This window comes from Ranitomeya variabilis, chromosome 6, assembly GCF_051348905.1.
Source record: "Ranitomeya variabilis isolate aRanVar5 chromosome 6, aRanVar5.hap1, whole genome shotgun sequence".
In the NCBI taxonomy this organism is placed as follows: domain Eukaryota; kingdom Metazoa; phylum Chordata; class Amphibia; order Anura; family Dendrobatidae; genus Ranitomeya; species Ranitomeya variabilis.
The window spans coordinates 33,939,112-33,963,345 of record NC_135237.1 but is presented as its reverse complement, the minus strand read 5'-3'; the positions used below and the strand labels follow the sequence as shown (position 1 = coordinate 33,963,345).

Genomic DNA, 24,234 nt, shown 5'->3' with positions numbered 1-24,234 from the left:
TGAAAGGCCCAAATACGATCCACCACGCAAAGGATAAAATAGTCCAGAACCTGAATGCAGTTCAGTAAGAGGATAAAAGTACAACAATCCAGCAGACAGAGGATAGCATAGTCAATATACTCTTCTTTCTCTCTGAGGTGCTGTGAACACATCATAGTTCCACACAGGACTGATCTGTGTCTCACCTCCCTGATATTTACAAGTCCCTCTCCTCATTCTCAGGTCAGGAGGGGGAAGGTCGCAGGGGCTCATTGTTTCAACAAGCTAGGTCAACATGTCATTAGCATATTAGCAAACAATACTGTGGGGGCTGATATCAGATGGCAGCAACAGCCATTCATCAATTAGCAAATAACTCATCCTACAAGAGAACACCATGAAAATAAGTAAAATAGAAATATACAGAAAAATGACCCCACATAGCATATCACACCATCACAGCGCTCAACATTTTGCAGAGGCTCATTTTCCTTATATTGTCTTTTTTCTCATTTAAAAAAAAAATTACACTTTTTTTTTGCCTAAAATACAAAGGAAATGTGTCATCTTTAACTTTAGGCCTTTTAGAGATCATATCATCTTCATCTTGCTTAACTGCTCACAACAATAGTAATTTTGACCAGGGGGTGCCCAAACTTTTAAATATTACCGTATGTCCAACCGGATAAATTTTGCTGTCACAACTGACAGCGGCATCTAAGGGGTTACATTTCCTTACAGTCGCTTACGTCGTCAAGTCAATAAGCTTAGTGTGTGACGGCCCTTTTGGGACATTAATAGATCCTTTTATTCTAAAGTCAGATTTAACAGTAATGTGGCCTCTAACACGTGGCACTATGGCGCTACATCTCCCGCCATATCCAGGGTGTGCTACGCTTGACTGGGTGTAATGAGTAACTAGACAATTGGACCTTAGTTATCAAAGCTGTTCCCATAGCAGCCAATCAGAACTCAGATTTTATTCCTTATACTGTTCTGGAAAAATGAAAGCTGTTCTGTGATTAGTTGCTATGGGCTACAAAGACAGATGATAAATGAGGCCTACCTGTTCCATTCTTCTACATACAGCAAAGCAGATTTATAAAAACGGTCTAAAGAAAAATTGTATTTGTTGACCGCAGCAACCAATAACAGCAGAGTTTGCATTTTTCCAGAACAATAAGAAATGAAAACAAAGCTGCTGCCATAGTAACCCAGTTTTTCTTTTAGAAAATGGCCTCATTTATCAAAACTAATGTCGGTTTCACACGTTCACGGTCCAAGTGTCTGTACTATCTGTGAGAACCACAGTTGGTCAGGGGGCAATGGGACTGAGGAGAAATCTGATTTCCATGACAAAGATGTGTGTCCCAGTACTTTTCTCCATATTGTGTATATTCATACAGATAACTAATCCAGCTGTGATTTACTACCGGTAACGGCTAGCTAGACCTTCCCAGCATTCCCTAGTGCAGTTTTAGGTCACAGATTCCAGGAAAAGACAGAAAATCCTAATTTCCTGGAATCGACGGTAAATCAGGTTTCTTAACCTCAATAATGGAGGATAAATCTTCTGTTCCCCTCCTGTCAGCCTCGCCACGGCCGCCCCACGTGTTTGCCACGGTTTGCAGTCACAGACTTCCTCGTATTTCCCTCTTCACTGCCACAGGCTGATCTCACCGCAGCCCCGAGCCCGCACTGGGCGCCTGGCGAGGACCAACGCTGGGAAGAAAACCACATTTGTGCTGCCAGGTCCCTACTGTTACAGCAAGCGCCGACCGCAGATTCATGCTGTTACTGCGTCTTACAACGGCTGTCAATCAAACTGCTGATGCCGAGAAAACATCTGTCCGGTCCGAAGAAACTCAGGAGGAAATTACATATAGATAATGGAGGGTGTAAATTTACAAAGATCCAGTCTTTCATAAAGGCTGCGGAAAGATGCATATTCTACTATATAATTGTCTAATTCTGTCTGTCTGTAACGGAAATTCCGCATCGCTGATTGGCTGCGAATTGGCGCGGGATTTGAACCAAGCTTCGCTGATTGGTTGCGCCAGCCACCCGCGATCAATCAGCGACAGGCGCAGTCCAGCTGCGAATTGGCGCAGGATTTGAACCACGCTTCACTGATTGGTCACGCCCGGCCGGCCACGACCAATCAGCGACAGGCGCAGTCCGGCCCCGGACTGGCGCAAGATTTGAACCACGCTTCGCTGATTGGTTGCGCCAGCCGCCCGCGACCAATCAGCGACAGGCGCAGTCAGGCTGATTCGTTCAGTTGTATTAAGTTCTATGAGCAATAAAATTTAATGATAATGTATATATTTTACCAGGAAAATCCTGCGTATTCACTGCATTATTCTTAAATCTTCATAAATAACTACATACATATTCTAGAATACCCGATGCGTTAGAATCAGGCCACCATCTAGTATTTAATAAGAGGCACGTGTTACAAACTGGTACAGATTATGTAATTGCGTAAATTCTAGTACATGCGCCTGGCCACAATTCTTCACAATTGAAAACAACTAGCAAATTTTTTGCAAAAATAGGATTGCTCCAAAATTTGCATTTTTTATTTTGCACCCCAACCCAATGTATAATGCCCCCTCAATGTCTCTTTACGCCTTTAATTTCATGGAGACTATAAGCCAGTCCGTGGAGACCAGCGCTGGCACATACAGCTACACGGAACGTTGTGTTTCGCCATAGTCTTATGCACATGGTTTTCTGTTAGATGCATCAGTCTAGTCATCCTTACTCCTTTTACTTTGGTATTTGTTGCCATTTTCTGAGATCCGTAACATTTATATTTTTCTGACTATGACCTCGTATGAGAGTTTTATTTTTTGCATGAAGATCTGATGTTTTTTAGTGATATTATTTTGGGGAACACATAACATTTTGATCACTTTTTATTGCATTTGCTTAGAAGAAATATTGAGACTGAAAATTAGCAATTTGATTTTTTTTCCTTTATAGCGTTTATCATATTGGTTCATTAATTTTATATATTGCAAATTATACTGTATATATATACAGTTGTGGCCAAAAGTATTGACACCCCTGCAATTCTGTCAGATAATACTCAGTTTCTTCCTGAAAATGATTGCAAACACAAATTCTTTGTTATTATTATCTTCATTTAATTTGTCTTAAATGAAAAAACACAAAAAAGAATTGTCCTAAAGCCAAATTGGATATAATTCCACACCAAACATAAAAAAGGGGGTGGACAAAAGTATTGGCACTGTTCGAAAAATCATGTGATGCTTCTCTAATTTGTGTAATTAACAGCCCCTGTAACTTACCTGTGGCACCTAACAGGTGTTGGCAATAACTAAATCACACTTGCAGCCAGTTGACATGGATTAAAGTTGACTCAACCTCTGTCCTGTGTCCTTGTGTGTACCACATTGAGCATGGAGAAAAGAAAGAAGTCCAGCTCCAAAGACCTGAATGTTCCTGTGTCTACCATGCGCAGTGTCATCAAGAAGTGTAAAGCCCATGGCACTGTGGCTAACCTCCCTAGATGTGGACGGAAAAGGAAAATTGACAAGAGATTTCAACGCAAGATTGTGCGGATGTTGGATAAAGAACCTCGACTAACATCCAAACAAGTTCAAGCTGCCGTGCAGTCCTAGGGTACAACAGTGTCAACCCATACTATCCGTCGGCGTCTGAATGAAAAGGGACTGCATGGTAGGAGACCCAGGAAGACCCCACTTCTTACCCCGAGACATAAAAAAGCCAGGCTGGAGTTTGCCAAAACTTACCTGAAAAAGCCTAAAACTTTTTGGAAGAATGTTCTCTTTTCAGATGAGACAAAAGTAGAGCTTTTTGGGCAAAGGCATCAACATAGAGTTTACAGGAGAAAAAAAGAGACATTCAAGGAAAAGAACACGGTCCCTACAGTCAAACATGGCGGAGGTTCCCTGATGTTTTGGGGTGGCTTCACTGCCTCTGGCACTGGACTGCTTGACCGTGTGCATGGCATTATGAAGTCTGAAGACTACCAACAAATTTTGCAGCATAATATAGGGCCCAGTGTGAGAAAGCTGGGTCTCCCTCAGAGGTCATGGGTCTTCCAGCAGGACAATGACCCAAAACACACTTCAAAAAGCACTAGAAAATGGTTTGAGAGAAAGCACTGGAGACTTCTAAGGTGACCAGCAATAAGTCCAGACCTGAATCCCATAGAACACCTGTGGAGAGATCTAAAGATGGCAGTTTGGAGAAGGCACCCTTCAAATATCAGGGACCTGGAGCAGTTTGCCAAAGAAGAATGGTCTAAAATTCCAGCAGAGCATTGTAAGAAACTCATTGATGGTTACCGGAAGCGGTTGATCGCAGTTATTTTGGCTAAAGGTTGTGCAACCAAGTATTAGGCTGAGGGTGCCAATACTTTTGTCTGGCCCATTTTTGGAGTTTTGTGTGAAATGATCAATGTTTTGCTTTTTGCTTCATTCTCTTTTGTGTTTTTTTCATTTAAGACAAATTACATGAAGATAATAATACCAAAGAATTTGTGATTGCAATCATTTTCAGGAAGAAACTGAGTATTATCTGACAGAATTGCAGGGGTGTCAATACTTTTGGCCACAACTGTACATATACACACACACACATCGCAATTTTACAAACATGGTGATACCAAATATGTTTACATTTCTTTTTTTCTATTGAGAACACAAGAGTGATTTCAACTTTTTATTTTTTTTATTTTTAGTATTTTGTTTTACATTCTTAAACTAGTTTTTACATATTTCTTTTTATAGACGTCTTATTGAATTTCAACCTGCGGTCATTTGTACTATCTACTGCAATATTATAGTATTGTAGAAACAGAAGTTTGTGGAGTAGAAGGGTTTAAATAGTGATTTTTATTAACACATTTCTTTTAGAATAACAGTGTATAAAAAAGACAAACGAAAGACAGCCATGAATACATGAGAAACACAACAAGTCAAGTGACAGTTACATTGCATATATTTGTAGCTAAGAGCAGCACCACACCAGCCCATTAATGCAAATCTAAGGCCGGGCTCACATTAGCGTTGCTGTGCACAGCGTATAGTCCGCATACATACGCATGCGTCATGCATACATATCTTTAACACTGTGTACGCAGGGACATGTTTTTGCATGCGTTCGCATGCGTCGTTTCGCGATGTCCAGCGCACGCAACATGTTGCATTTTTTGAGGCGTCAAATATTGCGCCATCGTCCACATGCAGACGATTGCGTCAAAAAAATGCATTACTGTCTATGGGAATGCATTGGTATGCAAGGACATGCGTACACATGTGTTCGATATGCATGCATACTTTAGTCTGCGAATGTCCAGAAAATGATGTCACCGCCTCCACCATGCCCATAAAAAAACACAAAAGCATGCCAAAACGCATGCACACACAGCGTTTTTGTTTGCGCAAGATGATGCGCAGGCGTAAGCATTATTTTTGGCATGCGCTTGCGCATGCAGATGATACGCTGTGCACAGAAACGCTAATGTGTCCACGCTCCACTACCGCACCCTCCTGTGAACCTGATGTCCTAACATGGATGTTTAAACTTGTATAAGTTATATCCAATAAAGAGCACGAATACACAGCAAAAGAAGGGTGAGTGCCGCATATTTTCTTCTTTTTGATGATTATTCAGCTAATGTGATCCTAGCCTAATTACTCAGAGCAAGTGGACATAACTACAGGGTCTCGAAGGGTATATCTTACCTATGTGGAGAGACTCAGGCTCTCAGGAAAAACTGGTGGCAAGACCCCAACGCGCGTTTCATGTTAGAATACCGCTTTCTCAAGGGGATATTATAATATTGCAGTATATAATAAAAATAACAATCTACTATGAAGCCCAGTCACAGTCATAGCTTCACAAAAGTGCCATGCTGGCAGTGACGGGAGCCTATAGTAGAGCACGGGGGAGTGGGGTGGATGGTTGCCAGATCAGAAGCCAGCACCACTTCAACCCATTTAAATGCCACTGTCAGATTGACAGTCGCATCTAAGCGGTTAAGCAGCAGTTATCAGAGCTAGCTCCAATCGTTGCTGTTAGAGTAAGGTGCCGGCTGTATAACACAGCCGGCACCCATCATGTATGGAGCGGGCTCACCTATGAGTGTGCAAAAAGGCTGCCACACGCCAAGGAGGCACAGTCAGAAGCTCAGTAAGTATCCTGGCTGGGTCCCATAATAATTTCTGGATGTCGGAATGGATATCCTGCTCGATGAGCAGATTTGGTGGAACTGACAGATGTTACACAACCCCTTTAGCTTCTCAACACGGCACGGTAAGTAGACAGTAAAAGAAAGGATTTAATATAACAGATTATAAATGAATCTTACTTTCGTCTAAACATTTCTGCAAATATACATCCAACGCTCCAAAGGTCCACCGGCGTGGCATAGCTGGACTGGAGGAGAACTTCCGGAGCTCTGTACCATAATGTCACCACCTGAAAAGTAACAAAGAGAAGGTTATTTGGTCCATACGTTGGCAGAATATCTCAGGAGTACCAAATATACCTTCTAGGTATACAACTCTATGGCCACACGTGAGTTGTTGGACACTGCGCAAAAAACACACACACATATATATATATTTATATATATATCTATATATATAATTGTCTAAGGGTTTTTCCGTCTGTCTGTCTGTCTTTCTGTCTGTCTGTCTGTCTGTCCTGGAAATCCCGCGTCTCTGATTCTGATCTAATACAGAAGTACTAAACCGCAGAACTACTGTGCCCACAGCTCCGTCGTAAATGTTCACATATCTCTGTCTCCATGGAAAAATTTACGGTATATGTCACCCAAATAATTTCCTGCTTACATTATTCTGGTAGATTGCAACCTTTAAGCGCCTTCCCGCTAAGGCTAATTTTCATTTTTGCACTTTTGTTTTTTACTCACCTTCTTCCCAGAGTCATAATTTTTTTGTGTGTGTGTGTGGATAAAACCATATTTTTTTGCTGAAAAACGTTGAAAAAACAACAACAGCTACCGGTATATGCAAATGTAGGAAATGTGATGCAGAATTTTCTGCACTAAATCTGCATCTCCTGGCAGAATCCGCAGGTGCGTTTTTTATGCGGTTTTAGTGCGTTTTTTGTGCGGAATTGATGCAGATTTTGTGCAGTTTTTGTGCAGATTTTACCACTGCGGATTTCTATTAATGGAGGGGTGCAGAAACGCTGCAGAAATGCACAAAAGAAGCGACGTGCACTTCTTTGAAATCTGCAGCGTTTCTGCGCGGATTTTTCTGCACCATGTGCACAGCTTTTTTTTTTTCACATTGATTTACATTGTACTGTACATCACAGTGCGGCTCTGCACCAATTCTGCACTAAATCTGCATTGTGTGCACATACCCTAAATATTTTAAAAATGTTGAGCTCAGTGGATTCAATCCCTGCCAGAGACCAACATCTGCATGGAGTTATGTTTGCATGGGTCACACCTAAAAAAAAAAAAATACTAATAAAAAACATAATACTAAGAAGTTTATTTGGAAACTAGATTGCAAGTCCCAATGGGACATGGGGGACCAATATGAGTGGTGACAATCTCTGCCCCATCGCTCTGGTATATGGTGGTGCTATAAAAATAATAACTTCAAAAAGAAAAAAAAAAAGAAAAAAAATAGAGATGGGAAAAATCACATCCTTCCAATAAAACAATATTAAGACCAAAACCTAAAAAGTAACTAATCAGAACTTTTCGGAAGATAAATTAAATTGTGAACAAGTCGAAATAGCCAAAGAGGTCATCGCGTCCCCTGAGAAAGTCCAACGCACCTTGGTTCTCACTAAAAACATTTACACCCCACTCACTATGGGAACCAAATAAATATTTGCCGGCGTCCTCTCAAGTGAGTAGATAAGAATACATAGAAATCGTTTCCAGCGTAAGATCAGGCAGCAGCGCTCAGCAGACACATTTCGGCTGATTATCTGGCTTTCCTCAAGCACTTACGTAGCCGATAAACGCAGCTCAGTCAATGTTACCTTCAGCAGTGGCGGCATTAAAGGGGTTCTCCATTTTGGTCAATTGCTACTCACAATGCCGATATACACAGCTGATAATACAGGATCCAATAATCATAATGTTACAGATCCCCCTCGATTCACAATGACCTCTGCACACGCTCATTAGATGCTTCAATACAAAAAAAAAATAGGGTTGGGTTTCTGCTCATTGCTGTTAATGTGCATGTGCATTTCCTGATACATAGGCTAAAAAATTGTGGAAATTGCAAGATTACTCATTTTTAATAAAGATTGTGATACCGGCATCGGTGAAATGATCACTGATCTGAGCTCTGCGCCTCTTCAGCTCTGCTCGGCTGATCCTTAGATTTCGCTTTCACACATCAAAAGTTAGGTACAGACTTAGATATTAATGGTGTATCCATTGGATAGGTCATTAATACAAGATTAGTGGGGGGGTCCAACATCCTACATCTCCACCGATCAGATGATTTTAGGGCCAGAAGTAACAATATGCAGAGCCGTACACTGCGCAAAAGGCCTTTTTTGGGTACTGCAACTCGGATCGCATTCACTTCAATGAGAGCAAAGCTACAGTACCTGAGAACGTGTGCGGCGCTATGGTGCCCCGGCCACCGCAAGTCCTGAAAACATCCGATTGGTGGAGGTGCCATCAATATCATGATCCTGGGCAACCCCTTTAATATGGGAGATCACAAACACTTACACAAGTCTTTAGCTATTAGCATCACTAATAATGATGTAATTTAAAGGGGAAGTATCAATTAACCGTAACGAGTTTGTAAGCATTGCTAAATACTCATCTCGTATTGCTACAGCTCAACTGTACAAGGCGGTCACATACATAAGGCTTTTCTGAATACCCCTGATCTAATCACTCCGCATTAATACTTGAGCCATTGTAAAAAAATATTAGGAAGGTGTCAAGTTTTAGCTGCACAAAGACCCCTGGAGAAGGGGACCCAAGTCATATCATAGTCCCAGACGTGGGACAACGCTCACTGGATTAATTTATAAATGCAATTATTTTATTTTTTTTAACGTGTCTTTGGTGGGCAGAAACTCTAACAGTGAGCCACAGGATGCACTATTGGGTATTTCACAATTTTTTTCTTCTTTATGCTTTTTATAGCTCTATTGCACTGGTATATATAGATATATATATCTACATACAAGTGCATTATTAGGAATTAAAAAAAAAAAATAAGTTGATTTTTATTTGTAATTTTCAGTGGCGAAAAAATTACAGTACAAAAATTTTTAAAAAAATACATAAAAAAAAATAAATAAATAAATAATTAACAAACCAGTAAATAATAATCATACTCGTCATCCCTGTATTTTTAACTACCTGTACAATACTGTGAATACTTAATTTATGGGGACTGGGGTAAATAAAAATATATATTTTTTGGAATTTAACTCATTCAGTATTTGGTCAGTATTTTACATCAGTATTTGTAAGCCAAAACCAGGAGGGTGATAAATACAGAAGTGGTGACGGGTTTCTATTCTACTTTTCCTCTGATTGTTCCACTCCTGATATAAAGTACTGACCCAATACTGATCGTGTGAACGTGGTCTTAATGTAATACTCAGTATGTGTGTGGCAAAATGGCACCTAACAAAAAAATTACAGCTCATTTTACAAAAAAAAATACGTTACCTTATCCAGTGATGTTCACTTCTGAATAGTGTTTGCCATACTTTACACTGCAGCATTATTTTGTAATTGTAGTTTGGCTGTTAATTACTGGTGCTAGGAAAAAACCTCAAGAATTCTAAACTACAACGCAGGATACTCTCACAAGTGAGATCCGGAAGGTCCGGCATTCGTCTTAAAGTGACTTAAAGGGGTTTTAATACATTGAAAAATCATGGCTGCTTAGAATGAAAAAGAACTCTGGTCCGCAGCCTAAATTTCATATTGGGCCTCACTAACTAGGTGACTGCCCGTTACAGCCACTAGGGGGCAGTCTATATACAGTTGTTATTGCCATGATTGGGGCCGGCGGATCTATCGGCTTATTAATAAAGGCAAAAGGCAGCCGAGAGTTTTACAAGTATGTGTCAATGGGAAAAGTGATCTACCACCACAGAAACAAGGCAGCGCTGCCTGCTCACACATATTACTAAAAATCATACAGATGTAATATTGTAAAGGAAAAATAGAACTCTTCAATATACTGCGCCATCATACATTTTCAGTATTAATCAACCAATCCACTAACGTGCTGAGCAACACCGAGTGCTGAGGAGGAGAGGGGAAAAAAGTCACCAAAGATCTGCTGACCCCATAACTGCAGAGTCCAGACCTCCTCTGGTATTAACATCAGCACAAAATCTGCGCCCCTGCCAGGAGCTTCATGGCCGAGGAGCTGCATGCAGCCGTACATCACCAAGCACAATGCTGAGCGTCGGATAGAGTGATGTAAAGCTTCCACCTCTGGACTCTGGAGGATCCATGTTCTGTGCAGTGACGGATCACACTTCTCTATCTGATGGAGGAGTCCGGGTATGGTGATTCCAGGAGGACGTTACCCCCTGACTGCATTGTGCCCCCTGTACAGATGGTGGAGGCGGATAATGCTCTGGGCTGTCATCAGGGGGCGGCCTCGGACCCTCAGCTCCAGTGATGGGAAATCTTAATCTTCAGCACAAGACATTGAGGACAATTATAGCTTCAGCTTTGTGGGAACAATTTGGGGAAGACCCTTATCTGTCCCCCATGACTGTGCCCAGTGCACAAGGTCCAAACAGAGATGGGGGAGAGAACATGAGCGGCCGCCCAGAGCCCGGACCCCAACCCCCTCCTATAATGGAGATTGTGAGCCCGGCTGTTGTGAATTCTGCTCTTGGGCTCCCTCCGGTGGTTGTAAGTGGTAGCGCTGCTGTCTCTGAGTCGCAGCATTTGTCAGGTGTGTTCACTTCTTGCAATTTTGACTGGGCTATTTAGTCTTCCTTCACCCTTTAGTCAGTGCCAGTTGTCCATTGTTCCTGGAGGATTCTCATCCCTTCCTGGTCTCTCCTGCTTTGCAGTTTGTTTCAACAAAGATAAGTTCTGGCCTTGATTTTGCAGTCCACATGCTGTGGTCTTTTTGTTCAGTTCTTTTCTATGTTTTGTCTTGTCCAGCTTGGTCTGTATAAGGATTTTTTTAGCCAAGCTGGTATCTCTGGAGATGCAGATATACCCTCCATATCTTTAGTTAGCTGTGGAGATTTTGTATTTTCTGTGGTGGATATTTTCTAGTGTTTTAATACTGACCGCATAGTACTCTGTCCTATCCTTTCTATTTAGCTAGAAGTGGCCTACTTTGCTAAATTCTCATTTCCGTCTATGTATGTTTTTTCCCTCTCCTCTCACAGTCAATATTTGTGGGGGGCTGCCTATCCTTTGGGAATTTTCTCTGAGGCAAGATAGTTTTCCCTTTTCTATCTCTAGGGGTAATTAGTCCTCCGGCTGTGTCGAGATGTCTAGGGAGCGCTAGGTACATTCCACGGCTACTTCTAGTTGCGGTGTTAAGTTCAGGGTCTGGGGTCAGTACAGGTACCACCTTCTCCAGAGTACGTCTCATGCTGCTCTTAGGCCACCAGATCATAGCAGTAGCAGTACAACTGGCCAACAATGAGTTAACCGCATCTCAGAAGAAGGGAAGGAAAGTGCTGAGCCATTTTTTTTTCTGTAGTCTGTTGTGTTTTTTTTTTCTCTTCCCTCTTTACCTCTGGGTGGCTCAGGAGTTCGGTGCTGGTATGGATGTTCAGGGATTGGCTTCTCGTGTGGATCAACTTGCTGCTAGAGTACAGGGTATTTCCGATTATATCGTTCAGACTCCAGTTTTAGAGCCTAGAATTGCAACTCCTGATTTGTTTTTTGGGGATAGGTCCAAATTTCTGAGCTTTAAAAATAACTGTAAACTGTTTTTTGCTCTGAAACCCCGTTCCCCTGGTGATCCCATCCAGCAGGTTAAAATTATTATATCTCTGCTGCGTGGTGACCCCCAGGATTGGGCATTTGCCCTGGAACCTGGGAATCCGGCGTTGCTTAATGTAGACACATTTTTTCAGGCGCTTGGGTTATTGTATGAAGAACCTAATTCAGTGGATCATGCTGAGAAGACCTTGTTGGCCCTGTGTCAGGGTCAAGAAGCGGCAGAATCATATTGCCAGAAGTTTAGAAAATGGTCTGTACTGACTAAATGGAATGAGGATGCCTTGGCGGCAATTTTCAGAAAGGGTCTTTCTGAATCCGCCTGCTGGTCTGAGTGATTCTATGTCTCTGGCCATTCAGATTGATCGGCGCTTGCGCGAGCGCAGAGTTGTGAACACTATGGCGTTGTCTTCCGAGCGGAGTCCTGAGCCTATGCAGTGTGATAGGATTGTGTCTAGAGCTGAACGACAAGGATTCAGACGTCAGAATAGGTTGTGTTTTTACTGCGGCGATTCTGCTCATGTTACTTTTGATTGCCCTAAGCGTACCAAGAGAATCGCTAGTTCTGTTACCATCAGTACTGTACAACCTAAATTTCTGTTATCTGTGACCCTGATCTGCTCATTATCGTCATTTTCTGTCATGGCATTTGTGGATTCAGGCGCCGCTCTAAACTTAATGGACTTAGAATTTGCCAGACGTTGTGGTTTCCCCTTGCAGCCTTTGCAGAGTCCTATTCCTTTGAGGGGCATTGATGCTACACCGTTGGCTAAAAATAAGCCTCAGTTTTGGACACAGCTGACCATGTGCATGGCGCCAGCCCATCAGGAAGATTGTCGTTTTCTGGTGTTGCATAATTTGCATGATGCTATTGTGCTGGGTTCCCATGGTTACAGGTGCATAATCCGGTATTAGATTGGAAATCTATGTGTGTGACTAGTTGGGGTTGTCAGGGGGTTCATGGTGACGTTCCTGTGATGTCAATTGCCTCCTCCCCCTCTTCTGAAATTCCTGAGTTTTTGTCAGATTTCCAGGATGTATTTGATGAGCCCAAGTCCAGTTCCCTTCCACCGCATAGGGACTGTGATTGTGCTATTGACTTGATTCCAGGCTGTAAGTTCCCTAAGGGTCGACTTTTCAACCTGTCTGTGCCAGAACATACCGCCATGCGGAGCAATGTTAAGGAGTCCTTGGAGAAGGGGCATATTCGGCCATCTTCTTCACCATTGGGAGCAGGTTTTTTTTGTTGCCAAAATAGATGGCTCCTTGAGACCCTGTATTGATTATCGCCTCTTGAATAAGATCACGGTCAAATTCCAATACCCTTTGCCTTTGCTTTCTGATCTGTTTGCTAGGATTATGGGGGCTAGTTGGTTTACTAAGATTGACCTTCGAGGGGCATATAATCTTGTTCGTATTAAGCAGGGTGACGAATGGAAAACTGCGTTTAATACGCCCGAAGGCCATTTTGAATACCTTGTGATGCCTTTCGGGCTTTCTAATGCTCCATCTGTGTTTCAGTCTTTCATGCATGATATATTTCGGAATTATCTTGATAAATTCATGATTGTATATTTGGATGATATTTTGATTTTTTCAGATGATTGGGAGTCTCATGTGAAACAAGTCAGGATGGTATTTCAGATCCTTCGTGATAATGCCTTGTTTGTGAAGGGGTCTAAGTGCCTCTTTGGAGTACAGGAGATTTCTTTTTTGGGCTTCATTTTTCTCCCTCATCTATAGAAATGGATCCGGTTAAGGTTCAGGCCATTCATGATTGGATCCAGCCCACATCCGTGAAGAGCCTTCAGAAATTTTTGGGCTTTGCTAATTTTTATCGCCGTTTCATTGCCAACTTCTCCAGTGTGGTTAAACCCCTGACCGATTTGACGAAGAAAGGCGCTGATGTGGCGAATTGGTCCTCTGCGGCTGTTTCTGCCTTTCAGGAGCTTAAACGCCGATTTACTTCTGCCCCTGTGTTGCGTCAGCCGGATGTTTCTCTTCCTTTTCAGGTTGAGGTTGACGCTTCTGAGATTGGGGCAGGGGCCGTTTTGTCTCAGAGGAATTCTGATGGTTCCTTGATAAAACCATGTGCCTTCTTTTCTCGAAAGTTTTCGCCTGCGGAACGCAATTATGATGTCGGCAATCGTGAGTTGTTGGCTGTGAAGTGGGCATTTGAGGAGTGGCGACATTGGCTTGAGGGGGTCAAGCACCGTATTGTGGTCTTGACCGATCATAAGAATCTGATTTATCTCGAGTCTGCCAAACGGCTGAATCCTAGACAGGCCCGATGGTCTTTATTTTTCTCCCGTTTTGATTTTGTGGTCTCGTATCTTCCGGGTTCTAAGAATGTTAAGGCTGATGCCCTCTCTAGGAGCTTTTTGCCTGATTCTCCTGGGGTCCTTGAGCCGGTCGGTATTCTGAAGGAAGGGGTGATTCTTTCTACCATCTCCCCTGGTTTATGACGGGTTCTTCAGAAATTTCAGGCTGATAAACCTGACCGCTGTCCAGTGGGGAAATTGTTTGTTCCTGACAGATGAACTAGTAAAGTGATTTCGGAGGTTCATTGTTCTGTGTTAGCCGGTCATCCTGGGATTTTTGGTACCAGAGATTTGGTTGGTAGGTCCTTTTGGTGGCCTTCTTTGTCACGGGATGTGCGTTCTTTTGTGCAGTCATGTGGGACTTGTGCGCGGGCCAAGCCTTGCTGTTCCCGCACTAGTGGGTTGCTTTTGCCTTTGCCGGTCCCTGAGAGGCCTTGGACGCATATTTCTATGGATTTTATTTCGGATCTTCCGGTTTCCCAGAGGATGTCAGTTATCTGGGTGGTTTGTGACCGGTTTTCTAAGATGGTTCATTTGGTACCTTTGCCTAAGTTGCCTTCCTCTTCTGATTTGGTTCCGTTGTTTTTTCAGCATGTGGTTCGTTTGCATGGCATTCCGGAGAACATTGTGTCCGATAGAGGTTCCCAGTTTGTTTCTAGGTTTTGGTGGGCCTTTTGTGCTAGGCTGGGCATTGATTTGTCTTTTTCTTCCGCATTTTATCCTCAGACAAATGGCCAAACCGAGCGAACTAATCAGACTTTGGAAACTTATTTGAGATGCTTTGTGTTTCCAATCAGGATGATTGGGTGGCTTTCTTGCCATTGGCCGAGTTTGCCCTTAATAATCGGGCTAGTTCTGCTACCTTGGTTTCACCCTTCTTTTGTAACTCTGGTTTTCATCCTCGTTTTTCTTCAGGGCAGGTTGAGCCTTCTGATTGTCCTGGGGTGGACTCTGTGGTTGACAGGTTGCAGCAAATTTGGGCTCATGTTGTTGACAATTTGGTGTTGTCTCAGGAGGGGGCTCAGCGTTTTGCTAACCGTCATCGGTGTGTTTGTTCCCGGCTTCGGGTTGGGGATTTGGTCTGGTTGTCTTCTCGTCATGTCCCTATGAAGGTTTCTTCCCCTAAGTTTAAGCCTCGGTTTATTGGCCCTTATGGGATTTCTGAGATTATCAATCCAGTGTCTTTTCGTTTGGCCCTTCCAGCCTTTTTTTCCATCCATAATGTTTTTCATAGATCTTTGTTGCGGAAATATGTGGTGCCCGTTGTTCCCTCTGTTGATCCTCCTGCCCCGGTGTTGATTGATGGGGAGTTGGAGTATGTGGTTGAGAAGATTTTGGATTCTCGTTTTTCGAGGCGGAGGCTTCAGTATCTTGTCAAATGGAAGGGTTACGGCCAGGGGGATAATTCTTGGGTTGTTGCCTCCGATGTTCATGCTGATGATTTGGTTCGTGCCTTTCATTTGGCTCGTCCGGATCGGCCTGGGGGCTCTGGTGAGGGTTCGGTGACCCCTCCTCAAGGGGGGGGGGTACTTGTTATGACCCCAATGGCAGAGGGTCTCAGAGGTTATTACCAAGTCTGCACACACACAAAACCAGCTCATAGGGCAGTGGTAACTAGGCTGACCGTATAACTGATCCTAGCACAACAAATAGCAGTAGCCGGGGAACGTACCTACGTTGGTTCTAGACGTCTCGCGCCAGCCGGAGAACTAACTAACCCTAGAAGGGAAACAATAGACCTTTCTTGCCTCCAGAGAAAAGACCCCAAAAGTTGGATACAAGCCCCCAACAAATAATAACGGTGAGGTAAGAAGAAAAGACAAACGTAAGAATGAACTAGGTTTTAGCAAAGAGAGGCCCACTGACTAATAGCAGAATATAGGAAGATGACTTATACGGTCAGCAAAAACCCTATCAAAATTTCCACGCTGAATATTCAAGAACCCCCGAACCGTCTAACGGCACGGGGGGAGAATATCAGCCCCCTAGAGCTTCCAGCAATATCAGGAATCACATTTAGTACAAGCTGGACAAAAATAAGAGCAATGCAAATAACCAAAAAATAAGGAAGCAGGACTTAGCTTATTTTGCAAAGAACCAGGACCAGCAGACAGGAGCAAACAGAAAGGAACTGATTACAACGATGCCAGGCACCAGACTGAGAATCCAGGGAGTTTAAATAGCAACACCCCTGGACTAACGAACCAGGTGGGTACCAAGCTGGGGAAAGAAAATCAAAGTGTCATGTCGCTAGTGACCTGTTATGACCCCAATGGCGAGGGTCTCAGAGGAACGTGGAAGTCTGCAGAATACAAAAATCCAGCTCATAGGGCAGTGGTAACTGGGTTGACCATATATCTACTCCTAACGCCAACACTAGAAGTAGCCGGGGATCATTCCTACATTGATTCTAGATGACACGCGCCAGCCGGAGAATCTAGCTACCCCTAGTAGAGGAAAACAAAGACCTTTCTTGCCTCCAGAGAAGGGGACCCCAAAGCTGGATAGAAGCCCCCCACAAATAATGACGGTGAGGTAAGAGGAAATGACAAACACAGAAATGAATCAGGTTTAGCACAGAGAGGCCCGCTTACTGATAGCAGAATAAAGAAAGGTAACTTATATGGTCAACAAAAACCCTATCAAAATCCACACTGGAAATTCAAGAACCCCCGAACCGTCTAACGGTCCGGGGGGAGAACACCAGCCCCCTAGAGCTTCCAGCAAAGGTCAGGATGTAGATTTGGAACAAGCTGGACAAAAATACAAAACCAAAACAAATAGCAAAAAGCAAAAGGCAGACTTAGCTGATATAACTGGAACCAGGATCAGTAGACAAGAGCACAGCAGACTAGCTCTGATAACTACGTTGCCAGGCATTGAACTGAAGGTCCAGGGAGCTTACATAGCAACACCCCTAACTAACGACCCAGGTGCGGATAAAAGGAATGACAGAAAAACCAGAGTCAAAAAACTAGTAACCACTAGAGGGAGCAAAAAGCAAATTCACAACAGTACCCCCCCCCTTAGTGAGGGGTCACCGAACCCTCACCACGACCACCAGGGCGATCAGGATGAGCGGCATGAAAGGCACGAACTAAATCGGCCGCATGAACATCAGAGGCGACCACCCAGGAATTATCCTCCTGACCATAGCCCTTCCACTTGACCAGGTACTGAAGCCTCCGCCTGGAGAGGCGAGAATCCAAGATCTTCTCCACCACGTACTCCAACTCGCCCTCAACCAACACCGGAGCAGGAGGCTCAGCAGAAGGAACTACAGGCACAATGTACCGCCGCAACAAGGACCTATGAAATACATTGTGAATAGCAAACGACACAGGAAGATCCAGACGAAAAGATACAGGATTAAGGATTTCCAATATCTTGTAAGGCCCAATAAAACGAGGTTTAAATTTGGGAGAGGAGACCTTCATAGGAACAAAGCGGGAAGAAAGCCATACCAAATCCCCAACGCGTAGTCGGGGACCCACACCGCGGCGGCGGTTGGCAAAGCGCTGAGCCTTCTCCTGTGACAACTTCAAGTTGTCCACCACATGATTCCAGATCTGCTGCAACCTATCCACCACAGAATCCACCCCAGGACAGTCAGAAGGCTCCACATGACCCGAAGAAAAGCGAGGATGGAAACCAGAGTTGCAGAAAAAAGGCGAAACCAAGGTGGCGGAACTAGCCCGATTATTAAGGGCAAACTCAGCCAACGGCAAGAATGTCACCCAATCGTCCTGATCAGCAGAGACAAAACACCTCAAATAAGCCTCCAAAGTCTGATTGGTTCGCTCCGTCTGTCCATTAGTCTGAGGATGGAAAGCAGACGAAAACGACAAATCAATGCCCATCCTACTACAAAAGGATCGCCAGAACCTGGAAACGAACTGGGATCCTCTGTCTGACACAATATTCTCAGGGATGCCGTGCAAACGAACCACGTTCTGGAAAAACACAGGAACCAGATCGGAAGAGGAAGGCAGCTTAGGCAAAGGAACCAAATGGACCATCTTGGAGAAGCGATCACATATCACCCAGATAACGGACATGCCCTGAGATAGCGGAAGATCAGAAATGAAATCCATGGAGATATGTGTCCAAGGTCTCTTCGGGACAGGCAAGGGCAAGAGCAAACCGCTGGCACGAGAACAGCAAGGCTTAGCTCGAGCACAAGTCCCACAGGACTGCACAAATGACCGCACATCCCTTGACAAGGAAGGCCACCAAAAGGACCTGGCCACCAGATCTCTGGTGCCAAAAATTCCCGGGTGACCTGCCAACACCGAGGAATGAACCTCGGAAATGACTCTGCTGGTCCACTTATCCGGGACAAACAGTCTGTCAGGTGGACAAGACTCAGGCCTATCAGCCTGAAATCTCTGCAACACACGTCGCAGATCCGGAGAAATAGCTGACAAGATAACTCCATCTTTAAGAATACCAACAGGATCAGCGACTCCAGGAGCATCAGGCACAAAGCTCCTAGAAAGAGCATCGGCCTTCACATTCTTTGAACCTGGTAAATACGAGACAACAAAATCAAAGCGGGAGAAAAACAATGACCAGCGGGCCTGTCTCGGATTAAGGCGTTTAGCAGACTCGAGATACATCAGATTTTTGTGATCAGTCAAGACCACCACACGATGCTTAGCACCCTCGAGCCAGTGACGCCACTCCTCAAATGCCCATTTCATGGCCAACAACTCCCGATTGCCCACATCATAATTTCGCTCGGCAGGCGAAAACTTCCTAGAGAAAAAGGCACAAGGTTTCATAACAGAGCAACCAGGGCCTCTCTGCGACAAAACGGCCCCTGCCCCAATCTCTGAAGCATCCACCTCAACCTGAAAGGGAAGTGAGACGTCAGGCTGGCACAAAACAGGCGCCGAAGTAAACCGGCGTTTCAACTCCTGGAAAGCCTCCACGGCAGCAGGAGCCCAGTTAGCTACATCGGAGCCCTTCTTGGTCATATCCGTCAAAGGTTTCACAATGCTAGAAAAATTAGCAATAAAACGACGGTAGAAGTTAGCGAAGCCCAAGAACTTCTGAAGACTCTTAACTGACGAGGGCTGAGTCCAATCAAGAATAGCTCGGACCTTGACTGGGTCCATCTCCACAGCAGAAGGGGAAAAAATGAACCCCAAAAAGGGAACCTTCTGTACACCAAAGAGACACTTTGAGCCCTTGACAAACAAAGAATTTTCACGCAAAATTTTAAAGACCAACCTGACCTGCTCCACATGCGAATCCCAATTATCAGAAAAAACCAAAATATCATCCAGATAAACAATCAAAAATTTATCCAGATACTTCCGGAAAATGTCATGCATAAAGGACTGAAAAACTGAAGGCGCATTGGAGAGCCCAAAAGGCATCACCAAGTACTCAAAATGACCTTCGGGCGTATTGAATGCGGTTTTCCATTCATCACCTTGCTTAATGCGCACAAGGTTGTACGCACCACGAAGGTCTATCTTGGTGAACCACTTGGCACCCTTAATCCGGGCAAACAAGTCAGACAACAGCGGTAAAGGATACTGAAATTTGACAGTGATCTTATTTAAAAGCCGATAATCAATACAAGGTCTCAAAGATCCGTCCTTTTTTGCCACAAAAAAGAATCCCGCACCAAGAGGGGAAGAAGACGGACGAATATGTCCTTTCTCCAGAGACTCCTTGATATATGAACGCATAGCGGTATGTTCAGGTACCGACAGATTAAACAGTCTTCCCTTAGGAAACTTACTGCCTGGGATCAAATCTATAGCACAGTCACAGTCCCTATGAGGAGGCAGTGCACTGGACTCAGACTCACTGAAGACATCCTGATAATCAGACAAATACTCCGGAACTTCCGAAGGCGTAGAAGAAGCAATAGACACAGGCAGGGAATCCCCATGAATACCACGACAGCCCCAACTTGAGACTGACATAGCCTTCCAGTCCAGGACTGGATTATGGGTCTGTAACCATGGCAGCCCTAAAACAACCAAATCATGCATTTTATGTAAAACCAGGAAACGTATCACCTCGCGGTGTTCAGGAGTCATGCACATGGTAACCTGTGTCCAATACTGCGGTTTATTTGCTGCCAATGGTGTAGCATCAATACCCCTAAGAGGAATAGGATTTTCTAATGGTTCAAGAGTAAAACCACAGCGCTTAGCAAATGAGAGATCCATGAGACTCAGGGCAGCACCTGAATCTACAAACGCCATGACAGGATAAGATGACAGTGAGCAAATCAAAGTTACAGACAGAATAAATTTAGGTTGCAAATTACCAACGGTGACAGGACTAACAACCTTAGCTATACGTTTAGAGCATGCTGAGATAACATGTGTAGAATCACCACAGTAGTAGCACAAGCCATTCCGGCGTCTATGAATTTTCCGCTCATTTCTAGTCAGGATTCTATCACATTGCATTAAATCAGGTGTCTGTTCAGACAACACCATGAGGGAATTTGCGGTTTTGCGCTCCCGCAACCGCCGGTCAATTTGAATAGCCAGTGCCATAGTATCATTCAGACCTGTGGGAATGGGAAAACCCACCATAACATTCTTAATGGCTTCAGAAAGGCCATTTCTAAAATTAGCGGCCAGTGCACACTCGTTCCAATGTGTCAGCACGGACCATTTCCGAAATTTTTGGCAATACACTTCAGCCTCGTCCTGCCCCTGAGACATAGCCAGCAAGGCCTTTTCTGCCTGAATCTCAAGATTGGGTTCCTCATAAAGTAAACCGAGCGCCAGAAAAAACGCATCAAGATCAGCCAATGCCGGATCTCCTGGCGCCAGCGAAAAAGCCCAATCCTGAGGGTCGCCCCGTAAGAACGAAATAACAATTTTTACTTGCTGAGCAGAATCTCCAGATGAACAGGGTCTCAGGGACAAAAACAATTTACAATTATTCACGAAATTCCTAAACTTAAACCTGTCTCCGGAAAACAGTTCAGGAATCGGTATTTTAGGTTCTGACCTAGGATTTCTGATAACATAGTCTTGTATGCCCTGCACACGAGTAGCCAGCTGGTCCACACTTGTAATCAAGGTCTGGACATTCATGTCTGCAGCAAGCATAGCCACTCTGAGGTAAAGGGGAAGAAGAAAAAAAAAAAAACTCAGAATCTTCTTTCTTATAATCCCTCTTCTGCAATGCATTAAACATTTAATACTGGCCTGGCAAACTGTTATGACCCCAATGGCGAGGGTCTCAGAGGAACGTGGAAGTCTGCAGAATACAAAAATCCAGCTCATAGGGCAGTGGTAACTGGGTTGACCATATATCTACTCCTAACGCCAACACTAGAAGTAGCCGGGGATCATTCCTACGTTGATTCTAGATGACACGCGCCAGCCGGAGAATCTAGCTACCCCTAGTAGAGGAAAACAAAGACCTTTCTTGCCTCCAGAGAAGGGGACCCCAAAGCTGGATAGAAGCCCCCCACAAATAATGACGGTGAGGTAAGAGGAAATGACAAACACAGAAATGAATCAGGTTTAGCACAGAGAGGCCCGCTTACTGATAGCAGAATAAAGAAAGGTAACTTATATGGTCAACAAAAACCCTATCAAAATCCACACTGGAAATTCAAGAACCCCCGAACCGTCTAACGGTTCGGGGGGAGAACACCAGCCCCCTAGAGCTTCCAGCAAAGGTCAGGATATAGATTTGGAACAAGCTGGACAAAAATACAAAACCAAAACAAATAGCAAAAAGCAAAAGGCAGACTTAGCTGATATAACTGGAACCAGGATCAGTAGACAAGAGCACAGCAGACTAGCTCTGATAACTACGTTGCCAGGCATTGAACTGAAGGTCCAGGGAGCTTATATAGCAACACCCCTAACTAACGACCCAGGTGCGGATAAAAGGAATGACAGAAAAACCAGAGTCAAAAAACTAGTAACCACTAGAGGGAGCAAAAAGCAAATTCACAACAGTGACCACAAGAGGGAGCCAAAAAGTTCAATTCACAACAGTACCCCCCCCTTAAGGAGGGGTCACCGAACCCTCACCAAGACCACCAGGGCGATCAGGATGAGCAGCGTGAAAGGCACGAACCAAATCGGCCGCATGAACATCAGAGGCGACCACCCAGGAATTATCCTCCTGACCATAGCCCTTCCACTTGACCAGATACTGAAGCCTCCGCCTGGAGAGACGAGAATCCAAGATCTTCTCCACTACGTACTCCAACTCGCCCTCAACCAACACAGGAGCAGGAGGCTCAACAGAAGGAACCACCGGCACAACGTACCGCCGCAACAAAGACCTATGGAACACGTTGTGAATGGCAAACGACACCGGAAGATCCAAGCGAAAGGACACTGGATTAAGGATTTCCAAAATCTTATAAGGACCGATGAAGCGAGGCTTAAATTTAGGAGAGGAGACCTTCATAGGAACAAACCGAGAAGACAGCCACACCAAATCCCCAATGCGAAGTCGGGGACCCACACCGCGGCGGCGGTTGGCAAAACGCTGAGCCTTCTCCTGTGACAACTTTAAGTTGTCCACCACATGATTCCAAATCCGCTGCAACCTATCCACCACAGAATCTACCCCAGGACAGTCAGAGGGCTCAACATGTCCCGAGGAAAAACGAGGATGAAAACCAGAGTTGCAGAAAAATGGCGAAACCAAAGTAGCGGAACTAGCCCGATTATTAAGGGCAAACTCAGCCAATGGCAAGAAGGTCACCCAATCATCCTGATCTGCAGAAACAAAACACCTCAAATAAGCCTCTAGAGTCTGATTTGTTCGCTCAGTTTGGCCATTAGTCTGAGGATGAAAGGCAGATGAAAACGACAAATCAATGCCCATCTTAGCACAAAAGGATCGCCAGAACCTGGAAACAAACTGGGATCCTCTGTCAGACACGATATTCTCAGGAATGCCGTGCAAACGAACCACATTCTGAAAGAATAAAGGAACCAGATCGGAAGAGGAAGGCAGCTTAGGCAAAGACACCAAATGGACCATCTTGGAAAAACGATCACATACCACCCAGATGACAGACATGCCCTGAGACACCGGAAGATCTGAAATGAAATCCATGGAAATGTGTGTCCAAGGCCTCTTCGGGACAGGCAAGGGCAAGAGCAACCCGCTGGCTAGCGAACAGCAAGGCTTAGCTCGAGCACAAGTCCCACAGGACTGCACAAACGACCGCACATCCCGTGACAAGGAAGGCCACCAAAAGGACCTAGCCACCAAATCTCTGGTGCCAAAAATCCCCGGATGCCCTGCCAACACCGAGGAATGAACCTCGGAAATGACTCTGCTGGTCCATTTATCAGGAACAAACAGTCTGTCAGGTGGACAAGAGTCAGGTCTACCAGCCTGAAATCTCTGCAACACACATCGCAAATCCGGAGAAATGGCCGACAAGATAACTCCCTCTTTAAGAATACCAGCTGGCTCTGAGACTCCAGGAGAGTCAGGCATAAAGCTCCTAGAAAGAGCATCAGCCTTCACATTCTTTGAACCCGGTAGGTACGAGACCACAAAGTCAAAACGGGAGAAAAACAATGACCAACGGGCCTGTCTAGGATTCAGGCGTTTAGCAGACTCGAGATACATCAGATTTTTGTGATCAGTCAAGACCACCACACGATGCTTAGCACCCTCGAGCCAATGACGCCACTCCTCAAATGCCCACTTCATGGCCAACAACTCCCGATTGCCAACATCATAGTTCCGCTCAGCAGGCGAAAACTTCCTAGAAAAAAAAGCACATGGTCTCATTATAGAGCAACCAGGGTCTCTCTGCGACAAAACGGCCCCTGCACCAATCTCAGAAGCATCCACTTCAACCTGAAAGGGAAGTGAGACATCAGGCTGACACAAAACAGGCGCCGAAGTAAACCGGCGCTTCAGCTCTTGGAAAGCTTCCACGGCTGCAGGAGCCCAGTTAGCAACATCAGAACCTTTCTTGGTCATATCCGTCAAAGGTTTAAC

At 44.5% G+C, this 24,234-nt stretch overlaps 1 protein-coding gene across 1 annotated transcript in view; it reads right to left on the bottom strand.

Moving 5' to 3' along the window:
- Positions 1–24,234, bottom strand: part of CDK6 (cyclin dependent kinase 6) — a 163,988-nt gene that overhangs the window by 17,857 nt on the left and 121,897 nt on the right. The window contains exon 5 of the mRNA XM_077268202.1: positions 6,347–6,456. Coding sequence (XP_077124317.1) covers positions 6,347–6,456 — 110 coding nt within the window. The remainder of the gene's footprint in view (positions 1–6,346; positions 6,457–24,234) is intronic.